Source organism: Theropithecus gelada, chromosome 15, assembly GCF_003255815.1.
Source record: "Theropithecus gelada isolate Dixy chromosome 15, Tgel_1.0, whole genome shotgun sequence".
NCBI lineage: Eukaryota > Metazoa > Chordata > Mammalia > Primates > Cercopithecidae > Theropithecus > Theropithecus gelada.
In genome coordinates this window covers 43,564,835-43,584,196 of record NC_037683.1, presented here as the reverse complement: position 1 = coordinate 43,584,196, position 19,362 = coordinate 43,564,835, and the positions used below count along the sequence as shown (strand labels likewise).

Below are 19,362 nucleotides of genomic sequence, written 5' to 3'. Positions count from 1 at the left end.
AAAAGAAATAAAAATCACCCATCATTCTACCATCCAGAGTACTACTTACAGGAATTTCCATTTGAATATCAGAATGCACAGCATCAGCTTTAGGAACCAAATAGCAGCTTTTAAATTTTATCTTCAGGGAGGTTCTAATTAGTATGCTGTAAGCCACTTCACATGGATATTGGAAAACATTTTGATGCAGGTGGAAGGATGCTTTGAATCTGTTGTCCTTAACCTTTTGGGTCTGTCCAGTAGTGAAATGTGTACTGAGAGTTTTCAAAGCTAGGGAGAACACAGAGTTATTCACAATGATGAGCCAGCTCCAAGGTATTCCTAGACAACTTGTGAGGGAAGTGGAAATTGTGCAGAAGCTGTCTTGAAAAGGCAAAGATTCCAAGACAGTAAGCCTACAGATCAAGGACACTGCACTCTAAGAGTTCCCATTGGGTCCTAGGAGGACAGCAACACCTCTTGGCTGTTCTAGAGCAGTGGTCTTGTTAATAGTGCTCTTGTTTAACTGTTGTATTTGACTAGTATTTATAAAATGCTTCTGTGTGCTAGCCACTGACCTGGGTGTTAGGGATAAAACAGTAAACAAGACAGACATGGTCCTTGCCCTTATGGAACTTTCTGTCCAATGGGGAAAATAAACATTGAACAAATAATGATAAGCCTGCAATGGTTATGAAGGAGAAGTACAGGATGCTGAGGGAATGTCTAAACAGGAAACTCTGCATAGTCTGATGAGTCAAGTAAAGCTTCCAGAGGAGGTGGCTGTTAAACTGAAACCTGACAGATGGGTTAGTGTGAGTTAGGTAAAGAGGGAGGAGAAAAGCACCTCAGACAAAAGAAACAGATTGCACCAAAGCCCTGGGATAGAAAAGCATAGTATTTTCAGGAAGCTGAAAGAAATTCAGTAAGAGGAGAGTTGCTCATGAAGAAGCTGATGAGGCAAGCAGAGGCCAGGTCACTTCACTGAGTCATCGTTTGGTGGAAACAGCAGGTCTCAGCCTTGAGGTCACCCAGGATCCATGGCCTCTGGCTAACTTTGATTTCTAGAAAAATTACAAAACTTGGTCGGGCACATTGGCTCATGCCTGTAATCCCAGCACTTTGGGAGGTCAAGGCAGGAGAATTGCTTGAGGTGAGAAGTTTGAGACCAGCCTGGGCAACATATCAAGGCTCTGTCTCTACAAAATATAAATTTAAAAAAATTAGCTGTGTATGGTGATGCATGCTTGTAGTTCCATCTACTCAGGAGGCTGAGGTGGGAAGATTGCTGGAGCCCAGAAATTCAAGGTTGCAGAGCTATGATGGCACCGCTGCACTCCAGCCTGGGTGACAGCATGAAACCTGTCTTAAATTCCAAATCTTGCAACAATGACTGCTGAACACCAGAGATTTTGTTGAAAATTTCTACTCTCTGAAACTGATAAAGAAACCTCTCCATTCTTACATTAGCCACAATATCTTTCTCCCACGTCTTGCCTGAAGCTGTTAGAGAGCTGAGGGGCTCACTGGTGGGCAGAACTAGATGCACTCAGCTAAGGAGAATTTCTGTCAGTAGCCCCAAGACCTACTGATAGGCAACCAGCAGGTAGCTATTCTAAGTTGGGCTGGAGGCAAACCAAGCCTTAATTCTAAAACATAACATTTTGTGAACAACAAAATTATAGAATATAAAATGTTGTGAATGAGGAAAAATTGCCTAATTACACTAATTATTCATAGCTTCTACAAGGATGTTTTACTCTTAATGTTTTTATTATATATCATTTTCCTATTCATTAGAAATCACTGAGCTTTAAGTTATTTCATATCTAATCCTGCAGACTCTTAAAAATTCTTAAAATTCTGAGTTGCATCAGTATAGCAGTTTCTCTAATATCAAAGGAGGCAAGAATTTCTGTCACTTAGAGATGTTTTTATATTTTGGGATGTTCAGGAATCTAACTTAACTTTAATTATGGTAATTAGTTGTATGACATAATAAAGCACCTTTTAGCCCATGTAAAATGAATTGCCTTTTTAAAAAGCCTGGAACTTCTGGGGTAAAAACAAACAACTTGGATTTCTAAGGAACTGGAATATAAACAACAATCAATATCCTCAGGCTTAATGGTATTGAATATACTCTATGTGTTGAATATATTCTAAATAGCAATGCCAGCAGAAGCAGAAGTGAAGAGGTAAACTGAAGACTTGGAAGTATAATCATAATATTTTTTAAGTGGAATCTAACTTATTTTCCATTTTTTCACCAGTGAAAATAAATATGTAATGAACACATGATTGGAACAATTTTTACATTTAAATTCAGTGAACGTCTGAGTAGAAAAAAGATAAAACAGCACTGTTGTAAAATCAGAGTAGCGAAGTTGAGGAATAATGAGAAGTTGCTGTTCTGGAACTTGAAACAGAAACTACCCATAAGGCCCCATAGTACACTAGAAGGAGTTTGGGCTTTGAGGTAGATTTTTACCTTGTCATTTCTTAGCTGTATACCTTTCAGCATATAGACTATCCTCTCAGCGCCACAACCTGCTCTAAAATGTCACTAATTCTACCCATGTCATAGGGTGGTTGTGAGAATTAGATAAAATATATAAAGCAGCTATTAATGTCATATCAGAAACATAATAGGTGTTTAGTAAAAGGCAACTGCTGTTAATTTTTGAGAGGTACCCCAGCCTAAAGCAGGTCAAAACCCACTGCTCAGTCAGAGACATGCCCAGCAAGCTCTACAAAGGAGCTGAATACAAACAGAGGAAAAGCTAAGGAGGGAAACACAAAACTTTAACTTGAGAAGAAATAAAGAGCAGTGGAGGAAATGAAGTCAAAATAAACGCCAAGCCAAAGAGAGTTCCTGATGTTTTAACAGTCCATGAATGGATTCCAGTCCCCCTACCCTCCCTGCACCTGCCCCAACTCCTGCCAGAGGTAATGAGAGCAAGGAACGTGTCCAATGCACATTGAAAGCCACAGCCACTGGCAAGTAGCAATTCCAAAAAGTTCTGCACATGTTCAACTAGGAGAAGACTCCATTATCTTCCTGAAGGAACATGAGCAAGAGGCCTACCCTCAGGCCGTGCTAAAGGAAGATGACTTGAAATTTATCCTAATATAAATAATTGCAATGTGTGTCTAAAGACAGCATTGGTGAAAGGTCTTTCCTAGTTAAAGGGGTGGGAGTAAGTGGAAGTGTTGACCTTGAAGTACATAGAGTCTATTAAATGACTCATCTACGATGGCGGAGAAGAGTTTCTCTGAGTAGATGGTTTGTCAGCAGTCAAGGGTTACCCTCTACAAGGATCTTTTTACCTTTATCTTTGATTAAGTCTTTGTGGAATATGTTACAAAACCTTAACTTTCTCAAAGAGAATTGACTGAAAAACTGTAACCATTTCTGAATATCTTGGACTTATCATCACTAGCCTCAGTACATTCTGGCAGAGATGGTTGTGGTTGTAAGTGATAGGGAACAGTGGATTGAATGGGTTTAGCTCCTGCATACAAGGTACACCACACCGGCTGCCCTTACATGCTTCATATCTGTCCTGATCAGTGCATCTGCATTGTGACACAGTGATGCCATTGGGGATCATTTCCCTATCTCTTTTCTCAGTTGTCTGACTTTTCCAGCACTCGTCAGCTTTAGCATAAAAAGGCCACTTCTTAAGTCATCAGCTGGTCAACCTTTCTGTGAACTGGCTGATCATAGGGTACAAGCTTCTGGGCAGTGACTTCAATGTTTTAGTTGTTGCTAGGCACTCAGGGATCTTTTATTCACTACTGAAGTCAAGTTTTAAAATGGGATTATTTTTTGTTTTGTTTTTCTTTGTTTTTGGTTTGTTTTGAGCTCATAACCATTATTAATGCTTGGAGTGCTAGAAAGCAGGTCTCTAGGTAAATGTGATTTTGTTGTACTCTCAGGTTTGTATGGGGTGGTGACCATATAAAATGAAATTTAGAACTTAATTTAAAGCTTCAACAAAAAGGACTACTACCCTGTAGAAACAAAACTGTGCCCATACAAATGCTGTGGAAAGCTTGATTTAATTGGACAATACCAATTCTGTTATAGAACCCTAAAGAATATTCTAATTTAGAAGAAAGAGTAAGCTTACCTCAGAGGCCCATGCTAAAGAATTAGCAGGTAAGCCTTCATAGACTCAAAGGAGTTTGGCTTCAAGAACTTTTAAGTTTACAGCACAGGTAAAACTAGAAAGAAAGAAAGACCCTTAGAGTTAAGAAGAAGCAAGTTTCTAGGCATATAGGATGAAGACTTTCATTTGTCTGAACAGACTCCTGAAGAAATTAATATTTTAAGTTTTTGGGCCTGTTTTGGAAAAACACTCAAACCATGTTTTTCCTCTGCTCTCACACCACAACAATCAACACAGAAGGCTTCTGTGACCAAGTGTGGGCGTTTTCCCCACAAACCAAGCAGTGGACACCAGCTGGGTGCCCTCTAATTTAATACCAACACTGTCTACCTGGAGATAGCATCAGATCCCACAGGGTAAAGGCTCAGTCCCCAAAATTGCTGCTCCTCTGCACATACACTAGTTGCGCAGATCCAGGCCTCCAGAACTTCTGACTGACCAGCTTCAAATTGGGGTTCCCAAAACCTCCTCTTTGGGTTTGATTAATTTGCTGGCGTGGCTTGCAGAGCTCAGGCAAACAGTTCTATTTACTGGTTTATTTCAAAGGATATTACCGAGAATGCAGATGAAGAAATGCGTAAGTGGAGGAAGCAGCATGGAGCCTCTATGCCCTCCTTGGGCCTGCCACCCTCCAGGCAGCTCTCCAAACCTGTCCTCTTGGGTTTTTATGGAGGCTTCATTACGCAGGCATGGTTGATTAAACCGTTGGCCATTGGTGATCAGCTTGACCTTCAGTGCCTCTTCCCTCCCTGGAAGTTGAATGGTGGGGCCAGAAGTTGCAACCCTCTAATCCTGCCTTGGTCTTTCTGGTAAGCAGCCCCACCCTGAAGCTCTCAGTCAGTATTAGCATACAAAAAGATAAGCTCTTTGGAGATTCCAAGGATTTTAGGAATTGTATTTAGGAAACTGGGAAGGAAGACCAAATATATATTTCACGGTATCACAGCCTCACATCTGCCAAGCCTAGTATAGCTGCTCCAAACTTACAGAAACCCAGAGTGGTGTGAGGGAAGTGTCTCATTCAAATTGTGATTCCAAATGTGGCAGAAATCAAGCTGATTATAATGAACTTACAGGAATAGAAAGTTTAAGGCATATTAGGTACAGCATCTTCTGATGATCAGCAGAGGAAGGGGCTTGACTCCATGGTGTAGGGAGTTCATCTTTTATGTTCCCTGTCTCCTGTTGGAGGTGGGGGTGGGAGTGTACACATGTTCTGTGAAGTTACAAGTCATGCTAGTTCTCAGTCATTGGACTGATAGATTTTTTGGGTGGACATTCAGAACCAAAGAAAAAAATACAGAGCCACAAAACAAAGAAAACATGAAGGACAAGGATAGGAGTATGGTCCTGAGTCTTCCCCCACAGTAGAGGAAGCCTTCTGACTCCCTCCTCAGGTATGTGCCTGAATCAAGTGGACTAAAGGAACTAGATGCGTAAAAGTTCCCTTTTGAGAGATCTACCTGAAATGGTTAGCAGTAGATTATCACACTAAGGAAATAATAAAAGTCATGTTTCAAGTAGATGTTGGCTTGCCTTGGTCATTTGTGAAGACCATAAGATGGCTGTTCTGTCCTGGGAGATGACGCAGGAGATGAACTTGTAAGTCTTGTCAGATGCACCAGAGCCCAGTAAATAATGGACACCACACCGTAACTCACATTATAGCAATTCTTTATCTTTAGCAAGGTTCTTGTGGGATAGATATAGTAGTAGGTCACTTTCCTAAACCCATTTGCCAGAAAATTAAAAAGAGGTGGCACTTTTTGTAGATGACAGATGGTGATCACAGTAGAATGCCCAGGAAAAGCAAATTTCTATTCATATGAAAATTTAGAGAGTTTGAGCTGGGTGATATTGTAAAATATATATTTGGCCTTCCCTGTTCTCTGGCATACCATTCCTAAAATCCAAAATGACTCTCCAAAGTAATGTCTTTTTTTTTGTTTAAACTAATGAGTGACGACTGGCAACCCCTAGTAGCTTTAGGATGGGGCCAGTCACCGGAAAGACCAAGGCATGATTAGAGGATTGAGACTTTCAACCCCAACCAACCTCTGGGGAGGGTAGAAGGCCTACAGATTAGGTTGATCACCAGTGGCCAATGACTTAATCATCATGCCTGTGGAATGATGCCTCCATAAAAACCCAAAGCAGGAAGAAAGCTTCCAGATAGCAGAACATATGGAGCTTCCTGTAGGGTAGCAGAGAGGGCATGGAAGCTGCATACCCCTTCTGGCATACCTCACACTAAGCATCTCTTCATTGTTTTTTTTTGTAATATCCTTTAATTTATACATATATCTGCCACACACACACGTGTATTTTTTTAGAGACCTGTTTTGCTCTGTCCCTTAGGCTGGAGTGCAGTGGCACCATCATAACTCACTGGAGCCTGGACATCCTGGGCTCGAGCAGTCCTCCCACCCCAGCCTTCCAAAGTGCTGGGATTATAGGTGCACACTATCACATCCAGCTAATTTTTAAAATTTTTTTGTTGAGATTCTCACTATGTTACCCAGGCTAGTCTTCAACTATTAGCATCAAGTGAGTGATCCTCCTGCCCCAGGCTCCCAAAGTGCTGGGATTATAGGCGTAAGCTGCTGCACCCAGCCATATCCTTTATAGTAAACCAGTAAACATGTTTCCCTGATTTCTGTGAGCCACTGTAGCAAATTAAAACTAAAGAGAGGCTCTTGGGAACCGCAGCTTGATCCAGTTGGTTAGAAGTTCCAGAGCCCTAGGCTTGTAACTGGTGTCTGAAGAGGAGACAGTCTTGTGGGACTGAGCCCTCAACCTGTGGGATCTGACGCTGTCTCCGGGTAGGTAGTGTCAGAATTGAATTGGTGGAATTCAGCTGATATCCAATGCAGAGTTGATTGCTTGATTGGAGTGGGGAGACCCCCACTCATTTGGTCACACAAGTCTTTTGTGTTGATGATTGTTGTTGAATGAGAAAATAGGAAAACATGTTTGTGTTTTCCATACTCATAACTGAAAAAGAATTATATTTGCTTTAAATTATATATATATTTTTAACTTTAAAAGGAGTTTCATGAATTGTTGCCTTTGAATTGAGAAACCCCTCAGCTGGCCTGGCATGGTGGCTCATGCTTGTAATCCCAACTACTTAGAAGGCTGAGGCAGGAGGATTGCTTGAGCCCAGGAGGTGGAGGTTGCAGTGAGTCGAGATTGCGCCACTGCACTCTAGCCTGGGCAACAGAACAAGACCCAGCCTTAAAAAAAAAGAGAGAAAAAGCAACCAAACCCCAAAGATTGGAATGAAGTATGTGGACCAGGCATATCTTCCATATCACTAAATTTATCTGTGAATATTTGCCTAAAGGGTTGAAGAATATCTGAATCAACTCCAGGTAGAGTCAGGTTCGGTTCCCTGTTAGGCCTATGTTTAATCTTAGTAAGTGTTTATTTGAATGTATGGAAGCCAAATCATTGGAGAACAAGTGGAATGTAGGCACATAAGCAACCATTTTGAGATAAAAGAAGAAGCTATTAAAGACTGGAAAGTGCTTACAATTCAAGGAACTAGTCATTAGAGTGGGATATGGTTATCTGATTTAAACAATAAAAATGACAAAACTGCTGAGGGAAAAAATCTGTCTTCTAATTCAGAGGATTATTTGGCTATGGTTTGTACTTTGGGTAAATTCAGGCTTATTGGTCAAAAATTCACTTTATAGGCTGACTGGCAAAGTTTGACTTAAATGCTGCAGACACAGCCCTGGAAGCTTAGTATCTCCAGATGATCTTTAAGTATTCTTCTGGAATAAAAGCCAGAAAAATGGGAATTCTGCTCTTGCCCTGGACTAAAGTGGACATAATGTCCCTAACTTCAGTTAAGACAGCAATTCCTATTTGGAAGAACTTGTGCTGGTCGTGTCAGAGCTCATTGTTAGAGGTTTGATAGGTATGTTATTAGGTAATTGGCACTAATCACATCTAAGGCACAGATAGAGTGGCAGTTTTGGGACTGGGAGAGGGGAGACTAAGCATTGAAGTATCCCAGATTCTCAATACACTCCTTGGAAAGAAAAAGATAATAAAGCCGAAGAACCCTCTTTTGGGTTAGAAGAAGCTATGTGGACAGTGAGGGGATGGGGCTTAGAAAGTTACTTTAGATAAGATGGTTTATCGTCCACTGAAATTAGTTTCTACCACCCACTTCAGAGAAAGTATTGAGATTGATATGTGAAAACTGAAGAAAAGTTTTAAGGTGGGCTCTACAGGCTCCTCTGGGTTTGGCAGCAGAGAACCACCACATCTAAATCTAAAATTAGACAAGTGCTGCATAACAACATTTTGGTCAATGACGGACTGTATGTATACACCATGGTGGTCCCATAAGATTATAATGGAGCTGGGGGCGGGGGCGGGGGGCAAGATAGCTAACTAGAAGCAGCGGCTTTTGGAGGCTCCCATCAAAAAACCATAATAAGTGTGTGAATCCTTCATTGGCAGCCAGGGTATCCAGGTTCTCTCATCAAAGTAGACTAGAAGGCTGGCGTGACTCACAGAGAGAAGCAAGAACAGTATGGTATGGCAGCCCATCTGAGAGCCACACGGGGAAGGGGAACCCTCTCCCCCCAGCCAAGGGAGGGAGTGAGTGAGTGTGCTACCCAGCCGGGGGAAAATGTGCTTTTTCCATAGAACTGTGCAACCTACAGATCGGAAGATCCCACCCGTGAACTCACGCCACTGGGGCCTACCGTCCCAATGCGGGATCACGCAGATTCTTACAGCCTCTCAGCTGGAATCTGCTTAAGCCCACCAAACAACTGAGGGGAGGGGCGACCAGCACTGACTGCAGCTGCCTGCTGTCTAAGCTGCTGGAGCTCCTTGAGGGAGGGGCAACAGCCAGCACTGGGAGGGGCAACAGCTGACACTGGGACTCGAAACTGCCTAACATGCTAAGCTTCCTGGGCGGGGGAAGGACGGCACCCATTTCTATAGCTCCAGGCTGCGATTTTTCCCCTGCTGGAGCCAGGAAGGCTGGATGGCTTGGTCCCAAGACTTGTCCCCACAGCCCAACACAGTGGCTGGGGCAGTCTTGGGTCAGAGTTCCTCTTCAGGCCTAAACTGACCCGTGCTTCCTCATTGGGTGGGGCTTCCCTGCAGGATCTCCAGTAACTCCAGCCAGAGGCAGACAGGATTCAGATCTTCCTGGGCCTGAGCGCCTAGTGGGAGGGGTGGCCACAGTCTCTGCAGACCAGCAGACTTAGCCTCTCCTCCTGGTAGTTCTGAGGAATCCAGGCAGCCAAGACAAATGAGTTTCCCCCCAGCAAAGCACACCCTCTCCACCAAGGGACAAGGGCTTCGTTGAACGGGTCCTGTTCCCTGTGCCACCCAACTGGATGAGACCCTCCAACAGGGGTTGTCAGACACCCTATACAGGAGCAATCCTACTGGCATCAGGTTGGTGCCCTTGAGGTCAGAGGTCCCTGAAGAAGGAGCAGGCACCCATCTTCACTGTTCTCCAGCCTCCTCGAGTGACATCTCCAGGCACGGGAGCAAATCAGATGAATAGTACCTGAAGTGAAGCCCCAGCAAACTGCAGCAGCCCTACAGAAGAGGGACCTGAAAGAAAAACAAACAAGCAGAAAGTGACAGCAACTGCATCAACAACAAAAAAGGCCCCCACAAAAACCCCATCCAAGGGTCAGCAACCTCAAAGACCAAAACTAGACAAACTCACCAAGATGAGAATCAATGAAAAAATGCTGAAAACCCAAAAGGCTAAAGTGCCTCTTCTCCTCCAAATGATCACAGCATCTCTCCATCAGGGGCGCAGAACTGGGTGGAGGATCAGATGGACAAATTGGCAGAAGTAGGCTTTAGATGATGGGTAATAAAAAACTATGCTGAGCTAAAGGAACATGTTCTAACCCAACACAAAGAAGCTAAGAACCTTGATAAAAGGTTAGAGGTTCAACCCAGAATTTCATATCCAGCCAAACTAAGCTCCATAAGCGAAGGAGAAATAAAATCCTTTCCAGACAAGCAAATGCTGAGGGATTTCGTTACCACCAGGGCAGGACCTGCAAGAGCTCCTGAAAGAAGCACTAAATATGGAGAGGAAAAACTGATACCAGCCACTGCAAAAATATACCAAAATATAGAGACCAATCACACTATGAAGAAACTCCTCAACTAATGTGCAAAATAACCAAATAGCATCATGATGACAGGCTCAGATTCACACATAACAATACTAATCTTAAATGTAAATGGGCTGAATGCATTAAAAGACACAGACTGGGAAATTGGATATGCAGTCAAGACCCATCAGTGTGCATATTCTGGAGACCCATCTTACGTGCAGAGACACACACAGGCTCAAAATAAAGGGATGGAGGAAAATTTATCAAGCAAATGGAAAGCAAAAAAATATAAAAGCAGGGGTTGCAATCCTAGTCTCTGACAAAACAGACTTTAAACCAACAGAGATTTAAAAAAGACAAAGAAGGGCATTACATAGTGGTAAAGGGAACAATTCAACAAGAAGAGCTAACTATTCTAAATATATATGCACTCAATACCAGAGCCCGCAGGTTCATGAAACAAGTTCTTAGAGACCTACAGAGACTTAGACTCCCACACAATAATAGTGGAAGACTGTTAACACCCCGCTGTCAATATTAGACCAACGAGACAGAAAATTAACAATGATATTCAGGACTTGAACTCAGCTCTGGATCAAGTGGACCTAATAGACATTTACAGAACTCTCTACCGCAAATCAACAGAATATACATTCTTTGCAGCACCACATAGCACTTATTCTGAAATTGACCACATGATTGGAAGTAAAATGCTGTTCGGCAAATGCAAAAGAACTGAAATTATAAAAAACAGTCTCGGCCGGGCATGGTGGCTCACGCCTGTAATCCCAGCACTTTGGAAGGCCAAGGTGGGTGGATCACGAGGTCAGGAGATCGAGATCATCCTGACTAACACGGTGAAACCCTGTGTCTACTAAAAATACAGAAAATTAGCTGGGTGTGGTGGCAGGCACCTGTAGTCCTGGCTACTCAGGAGGCTGAGGCAGGAGAAATGGTATGCACTGGGGAGGCAGAGCTTGCAATGAGCCGAGATCGTGCCACTGCACTCCAGCCTAGGGGACAGAGGGAGACTCCCTCACAAAAAAAGAGAGACCACCGTGCAATTAGATTAGAACTCAGGATTAAGAAACTCTCTCAAAACCGTTTTATGGAAATTTCATGGAAATTGAACAACCTGCTCCTGAATGACTCCTGGGTAAATAATGAAATTAAGACAGAAATCAAGAAGTTCTTTAAAACCATTGAGAACAAAGAGACAATGTACCAGAATCTCTGAGACACAGCTAATGCAGTGTTAAGAGGAAAATGTATAGTCTGCATGCCCACATCAGAAAACTTTGATCTCAAATTGACACCCTAACATCACAAAAGAGCTAGACAGGCAAGGGCAAACTAATCCAAAAGCTAGCAGAAGTCAAGAAATAACTAAGATCAGAGAAGAATTGAAGGAGGTGGAGACACGAAAAACCCTTCAAAATATCAACAAATCCAGGAGCTGGTTTTTGTTTTTGTTTTTAAAGATTAACAAAATAGATAGACTGCTAGATAGACTAATAAGAAGAGAGAGAAGAATCAAATAGACACAATAAAAAACGATAAAGGGGATATCACCACTGACCCCACAGAAATACAGACTACCATCAGAGAATAGTATAAACACCGCCACACAAACAAACTAGAAAATCTAGAAGAAATGAATACATTCCTGGATGCATACACGCTACCAAGACTAAACCAGGACGAAGTCGAATCCCCTAATAGACCAATATCGAGCTCTGAAATTGAGGTAGTAATTAATAGCCTGCCAACCAAAAAAACCCGGGTCCAAATGGATTCACAGCTGAATTCTACCAGAAATACAAAGAGGAACTGATATACTTCTTTCTGAAACTATTCCAAACAATTGAAAAGGAGGGATTTTGCCCTAACTCGTTTTATGAAGCAAGTGTCATCCTGATACCAAAACTGAGAAGAGATGCAACAACAACAAAAAAACTTCAGGCCAATATCCCTGATGAACATCAATGCAAAAATCCTCAAGAAAATACTGGCAAACTGAATCCAGCAGCACGTCAAAAAACTTATCCACCACTATCAAGTCAGCTTCATCCCTGGGTTGCAAGCCTGGTTCAACATATGCAAATCAGTAAATGTAATCCATCACATAAACAGAACCAAAGACAAAAACCACATGATTATCTCAATAGATGCCGAAAAGGCCTTTGATAAAATTCAGTATCCCTCCATGTTAAAAACTCTGAATAAACTATGTATTGATGGAACATATTTCAAAATAATAAGAACTATTCATGACAAATCACAGCCAGTATCATATTGAATGTACAAAAGCTGGAGGCATTCCCTTTGAAAACTGGTACAAGATGAGGATGCCCTCTCTTACCACTCCTTTTCAACATAGTATTGGAAGTTCTGGCCAGGGCAATCAGGCAAAAGAAAGAAAGAAAGAGTATTCAAATAGGAAGAGAGGGAGCTGAGTTGTCTCTCTTTGCAGACGACATGATTTTATATTTAGAAAACCCCATTATCTTAGCCCAAAAGCTTCTTGAACTGATAAGCAACTTCAGCAAAGTCTTAGGATACAAAATCAGCATGCAAAAATTACAGGCATTCCTTTACACCAACAATAGATAAGCAGCGAGCCAAATCATGAATGAACTCCCATTCACAACTGCTACAAAGAGAATAAAATACTTAGGAATACATCTAACAAGGGACATGAAGGACCTCTTCAAAGAGAACTACAAACCACTGCTCAAGGAAATAAGAGAGGACACAAACAAATGGAAAAACATTCCATCCTCATGGAGAGGAAGAATCAGTATCATGAAAATGGCCATACTACCCAAAGTGATTTATAGATTCAGTGCTATTCTCATCAAACTACCATTGACATTCTTCACAGAATTAGAAAAAACTATTTTAAATTTCATATGGAAACAAAGAAGACCCCATAGAGCCAAGACGATCCTAAGCAAAAAGAACAAAGCTGGAGGCATTACACGATCTGACTTCAGACTATACTAGAAGGCTATAGTAACCAAAACAACATGGTACTGGTACCAAAACAGACATATAGACCAATGGAGCAAAACAGAGACCTCAGAAATAACACCACACATCTACAGCCATCTGATCTTCAACAAACCTGACAAAAGCAATGGGGAAGGGATCTCCTATTCAGTAAATGATGCTGGGAAAACTGGCTAGCCATATTCAGAAAACTGAAACTGGACCCCTTCCTTACACATGATACAAAAAATAACTCAGAATGAATTAAAGACGTAAATGTAAAACCCCAAACCTTAAAAACCCTAGAAGAAAACCTATGCAACACCATTCAGGACATAGGCCTGGGCAAAAACTTCATGACAAAAACACCAAAAGCAATTGCAACAAAAGCCAAAATTCATAAATGGTGTTAAACTAAAGAGCTTCTGCACAGCAAAAGAAGCTATCATCAGAGTGAACAGGAAGCCTACAGAGTGGGAGAAAATTTTTGCAAACTACCCATCTGACAAAGGTCTAATAATTATCTAAAATTTACAAGGAACTTAAACAGACGTTCAAGAAAAAAAACAACCCCATCAAAAAGTGGGCAAAGGATATGAACAGACACTTCTCAAAAGAAGACATTTACACAGCCAACAAACATGAAAAAAGCTCAACATCACTGATCATCAGAGAAATGCTAATCAAAACCAACCATAATGAGACACCATCTCATGCCAGTCAGAATGGCAATTATTAAACAGTCAAGAAACAATGCTAGTGAGACTGTGGAGAAATAGGAACACTTTTACACTGTTGATAGGAATGAAAGTTAGTTCAACCATTATGGAAGACATTATGGCAGCGATTCCTCAAGGATCTAGAATCAGAAATACATTTGACCCAGCAGTTCCATTACTGGGTATATACCCAAAGGAATATAAATCATTCTACTATAAACACACACACACACACATATATATATATTGAGACAGAATCTCGCACTGTCACCTGGGCTGGCATGCAATGGCATGATCTCTGCTCACTGCAACCTCCGCCTCCCGGGTTCAAGTGATTCTCTTGCATCAGCCTCCCAAGTAGTTGGGATTACAGGCACCTGCCACCACACCCAGCTAATATTTTGCATTTTTAGTGGAGACAGGGTTTCACTATGTTGGTCAGGCTGGTCTCGAACTCCTGACCTCATGATCTGCCCGCCTTGGCCTCCCAAAGTGCTGGGATTACAGGCGTGAGCCACCGCGCCCGGCCACAAAGTATGTTTATTGCAGTGCTCTTTACAATAGCAAAGACATGGAACCAACCGAAATGCCCGTCAGTGATAGCCTGGATAAAGAAAATGGTGCATACACACTATGGAATACTGTGCAGCAATAGAAAGGAATGAGATCATGTCCTTTGTGGGGACATGGATGAAACTGGAAGCCATCATCCTCAGCAAACTCACACGGGAACAGAAAACCAAACACCACATGTTCTCACTCCTAAGTGGGAGTTGAACATTGAGAACACATGGATACAGAGAGGGGAACGACACATACCAGGGCCTGTTAGGGGGTAGTGGTTGAGGGGAAGGAAGTTAGAGGGCAGGTTGATAAGTGTAGCAAACCACTATGGCAAATGTATACCTGTGTAACAAACCTGCACGTTCTGCACATTTATCCCATTTTTTTTAGAAGGAAAAAAAGATTATAATGCACCTGTATCATGGAGTAGACTATACCATTTAGGTTTGTATAAGTACACGCTATGATGTTTGCACAACAAACGGACAACATGTTTCTGAGAATGTATTCCCATCATTAAGTGATGCATGACTGACTACACTAATTGGGGTTTTATATGACAAGTTAATCACTCACTTATAATGCTGTTTTCTTTTTCCATTGACTCCAAAAGTATGCGTTTCAAACCTCTGGATACCTAATCTGTATTCTTGTATCTTATTGAGTGTCATAAAGCGCAGCGAAGATTGGCATTTTAAGATTTCAGATTATGTGCATAATGGGTCTCTAGAGAAGTAGACTAACCATCAAGAGAAAGATGTGGAATAAGGCCGGGCGCGGTGGCTCAAGCCTGTAATCCCAGCACTTTGGGAGGCCGAGACGGGCGGATCACTAGGTCAGGAGATCGAGACCATCCTGGCTAACACGGTGAAACCCCGTCTCTACTAAAAAATACAAAAAACTAGCCGGGCGAGGTGGCGGACGCCTGTAGTCCCAGCTACTCGGGAGGCTGAGGCAGGAGAATGGCGTAAACCCGGGAGGCGGAGCTTGCAGTGAGCTGAGATCCGGCCACTGCACTCCAGCCTGGGCGACAGAGCGAGACTCCGTCTCAAAAAAAAAAAAAAAAAAAAAGAAAGATGTGGAATGCTCCAACTATTTGTGTCCCTATGGCTTAAAATAAGGGACATAAACTGTGCCAATCATATAACATGCCGCTTAGAGGGATCACAGAGTGCCAGCAGGAGACCATCACAGATTACAGGAGGTGCCATAAGACCTCTACTTTCAGTGATGCTTTAGGCTTTCCAGGTGTAGAAGTTTTCCTCAGTCCTCGAAATTTAAGCATACATTGGCAAAGGAATGAAGAGGAGAGTGAAGTAAAAAGTCAGTGTTCTTTACTAATAAGCTCCCTAACCAGCATACTTTAATATTCTGTTCTTCTAGGTGGACCATGGTTCCTGTAAACTTGTAATTATTACCCTAAGGATTTAAATTGCAGCTAAGGAGTAGGTAAAATAGGATCTAACAAAATAGAAACATTTTGGAAGGCGGGGAATTTTAACTTCAGTCTAATGGTCTCGTACAGGGTTCAAGAAACTGCTTTTGTAAAGGTCCATGGTAAATGTGTAGGCTCTGCAGGCCAAGAGCTGCAACTGACAGATGCAGTCCATCACAGTTATTCAACTGTGCCACTGTAGAGCAAAAGCAGCCAGAGAGAATATGTAAATAAAGGAGCATGACTATGTTCCAATAAAACTTTATGTATATTGAGTTTCATGTAATTTTTACAAGTTATGAAATAATTCTTTGAATTTTTTTCAAGCATTTGAAAGTATAAAAATCATTCTTTAGCTCATGAGCCATGAACTGCATTGGGCCATGCTCTAATAGTAGAGCTGACCCCTGCTCTAGTAGTAGAAAGGCTTAAAACTCAGGGATAAAAATGATGCCATACATCGGTTTCTCTTCTCTTTCTTCTCTTACATAAAAATATGTCATCAAGCTGTGCCTCTCAGGAATGGCATGCAAACAAAAATTCAAGATTGGATGATATACAAGTGCCAGGTATTTTTAATATTTGTTCGTTAGGGTGACAACACTTGCAGCTCAACTTTCTGCTGTGGTGGTTTTAAAACTGTACTTTATCTCTGGAGCATCTTTTTCTAAATAATGGAAAGACAAGGGTTTTCTCAGGCTATTGCAGGAAGAAGAGAGATGGCACTCCTATTTTGTCTAAATATTTTCTAGTTTTCTTCCCAGCGGTTTATTCCTGACAGTTTTAATACCTTTTCACAACTTATTTTCAGTCAGTTTTGTAAGCTATTGTTTTGGATTTGGCAGAGACAACTAAATGAGAGTACGCGTTGCAGGGCCGAGCACTCGTGATTTTCTAGGGCAGCTGGAGTCTCGATGCCGCACAAGTGAATTTAATACTATTTTATTTTCCTGTTTATTTCTGAAATGTGGCTCGTGTTATTTGCAGGTGAAGATAATGCATTAAATTCCTAGCAATTGAAAAGAGTAAAATGTACACTTGATTAATTTGAAAACAGCACGACTCTCAAATTTAAAATACATTAATGTGCTTGTGGGTTGTTTATAGTCACTGAAATATCTGTCATTTGCTTTATTTAAAAATTTCAGGTGGAGAAACCTTGCAGTGGTGGCCAAGATTTACTTCTTTATCCAGCTAAGAGAAAGCAGCTTTTGAGAAGTGAACTGGACACTGAGAAAGTACCTCCATCCCCACTACCTGCTCCCAAACAAACACCACCATTGAAAGGGTGTCCAACAGTTGTGGCAGGAGACTTTAAAGAAAAAGTGGCAGAGCTGCTGGTGAAATACACAAGTGGCCTTTGGGCCAGTGCACTCCCAAAAGCATTTGAGGAAATGTACAAAGTGAAATTCCCTGAGGATGCCTTAAAAAATCTTTCCTCACTTTCTGATGTATGCACCATAGACTACATTTCTGGAAATCCTCAGAAGGCCATTCTCTATGCTAAACTTCCATTGCCCACTGACAAAATCCAAACGGATGCAGGGCAAGCACATGGTGATCATGATATCAAGGCTATGGTTGAACAAGAGTATTTGCAGATAGAAGAAAACATTGCTGAAAGCGCTAATACCTTTATGGAGCACATAACAGTTCCTCCTTTAATGATTCCAACTGAAGCATCACCATCTGTGTTGGTGGTTGAACTGAGCAACACAAATGAAGTGGTTATCAGGCAAGTTTCATTTTCTAATTCTTTAGGATTCTGATATACTGTTGTCACTTGACTATTCTTCACATGGATGCTGAGGGTTAAAGGAAAAATAATATATTCTTAGTTCTGTAGAGTTATAGTGAGGCTTAATAATGTATTAATATTTGTTAAATGTTCAAAATATACAACTATCCTAAGATTACTAATAACTTTAAAAATTGGAATGATAATATGAACTTGAAAAAAGATTTATGTCAAAAACTTGATGGTAACTATATTATGTCAAAAGCAATACCTAGTTCGCAGAAAAAGCAAGTGCCCCACACGCTACATAATACTATTTAATCTGGGACTATGTAGTATTTCCTAAAAGTAAAAATAGCTCAGAGCTGCTTTCCTTGTATAATACATCAGATTAGACCTTGGACCCAAAGGGGATCTGTTGTTTGAGTCTTTCAGTATCGTTGCCTGAGAGGAGACATCATTGCCTAAGTAGCTGACAATAACTAGAATAACAAAAAACAGTCCAGCTCCAGGCACCTGTCTTGGACTTTTGGAGAAAATGCAGAATACATGGAAAATACAGACAGACTATAATTTGCAGTCTCCATTTGGGAAAAATAATGGGAATCTATGTAGCTGAACCCCTGGAGGCACCAGTCCAGGGTGTGGCCATGTCTGGGCAGATCAGAAAAATGCTGAAGCAAACAGAATCTGGGCTCCTTCAACCAAGTGATCCTTTGGTTTGGGCTGTCACTCCTCCAGAGACCCTAACTGAAATGGAAAGGCCCAAAGAAGAACCACAAAAAATAATCAGAATCCTTCAATGAAAGAAGAGCTCAAAAATTTAAAGCTCTTCCATTTGAACAAATGAAATCTGAGGAGATAACAAAGTGAACCTAGTATCTTCAGATGCTCAAACTAGAAGAACCTCCAGAAAGTTTAGAGAGGATAAAGCTTTTATTCTAAGATGTGTGGCCTGAAGATATAAATAGGTTGCTAAGGGTTAGAGGTCCCAATATGTTTCACTATTGTATTGAAGGAAAGGACAGATATTGAAGGCCACATTGCCACCTTTCACCATTTAACTATACTATAAAGAAACTTCCATGGCAGGATCTTTTGGTATCTGTTAACCAGTAATTGTTGGTGCCATAGTCAGAGACCAAGCACCGGGCCGGACCAATCACATGGTTTCTGTTGTTCACACCAAGGTTTGTCAGGAGTCTGGATCAATTCTAAGACTTTAGTAGAAAGGTTCTAATCTATTCCAGGATGATTGTATCCAGGGTCTTCAGATTATTTAAATACCTTTTCCCAGTAGGAATTTAAATCCTGGTGTCAGCATTTTATGTGTTCAGCAGAGTGGCTGGCAACCAGCAAGCAAGATGGGTAATGTCTGCCATTAGACTGACCCTAGGTTATTGGTTTCTGCCCTCCCCACAAGACTTTGCAAACCTCCACCAGACTGAACCCTGTTCTGTACCCTCATCTTCACCCAGGCAGGCAGTAGGCACTGGAAGCTGAATCTCTGGCTCATTAGCGCCTGGAGGGTACTATGGCAGAACACTCATCTCAAATATGGGAATCCCTTGTCTCAAAAATTAACTTTGTAAAACTTCATATTTAGGGCATCCCTAAACTGACCTATCCATCATTCTTTTCC

General features: G+C 41.5%; 1 protein-coding gene across 2 annotated transcripts in view; it reads left to right on the top strand.

Moving 5' to 3' along the window:
• The window catches only part of TDRD7 (tudor domain containing 7), an 81,687-nt gene that overhangs the window by 29,133 nt on the left and 33,192 nt on the right, over positions 1 to 19,362 (top strand). For both annotated transcript variants that reach the window (XM_025360631.1, XM_025360629.1), the window contains one exon: positions 17,131 to 17,717. In XM_025360631.1, coding sequence (XP_025216416.1) covers positions 17,131 to 17,717 — 587 coding nt within the window. The remainder of the gene's footprint in view (positions 1 to 17,130; positions 17,718 to 19,362) is intronic.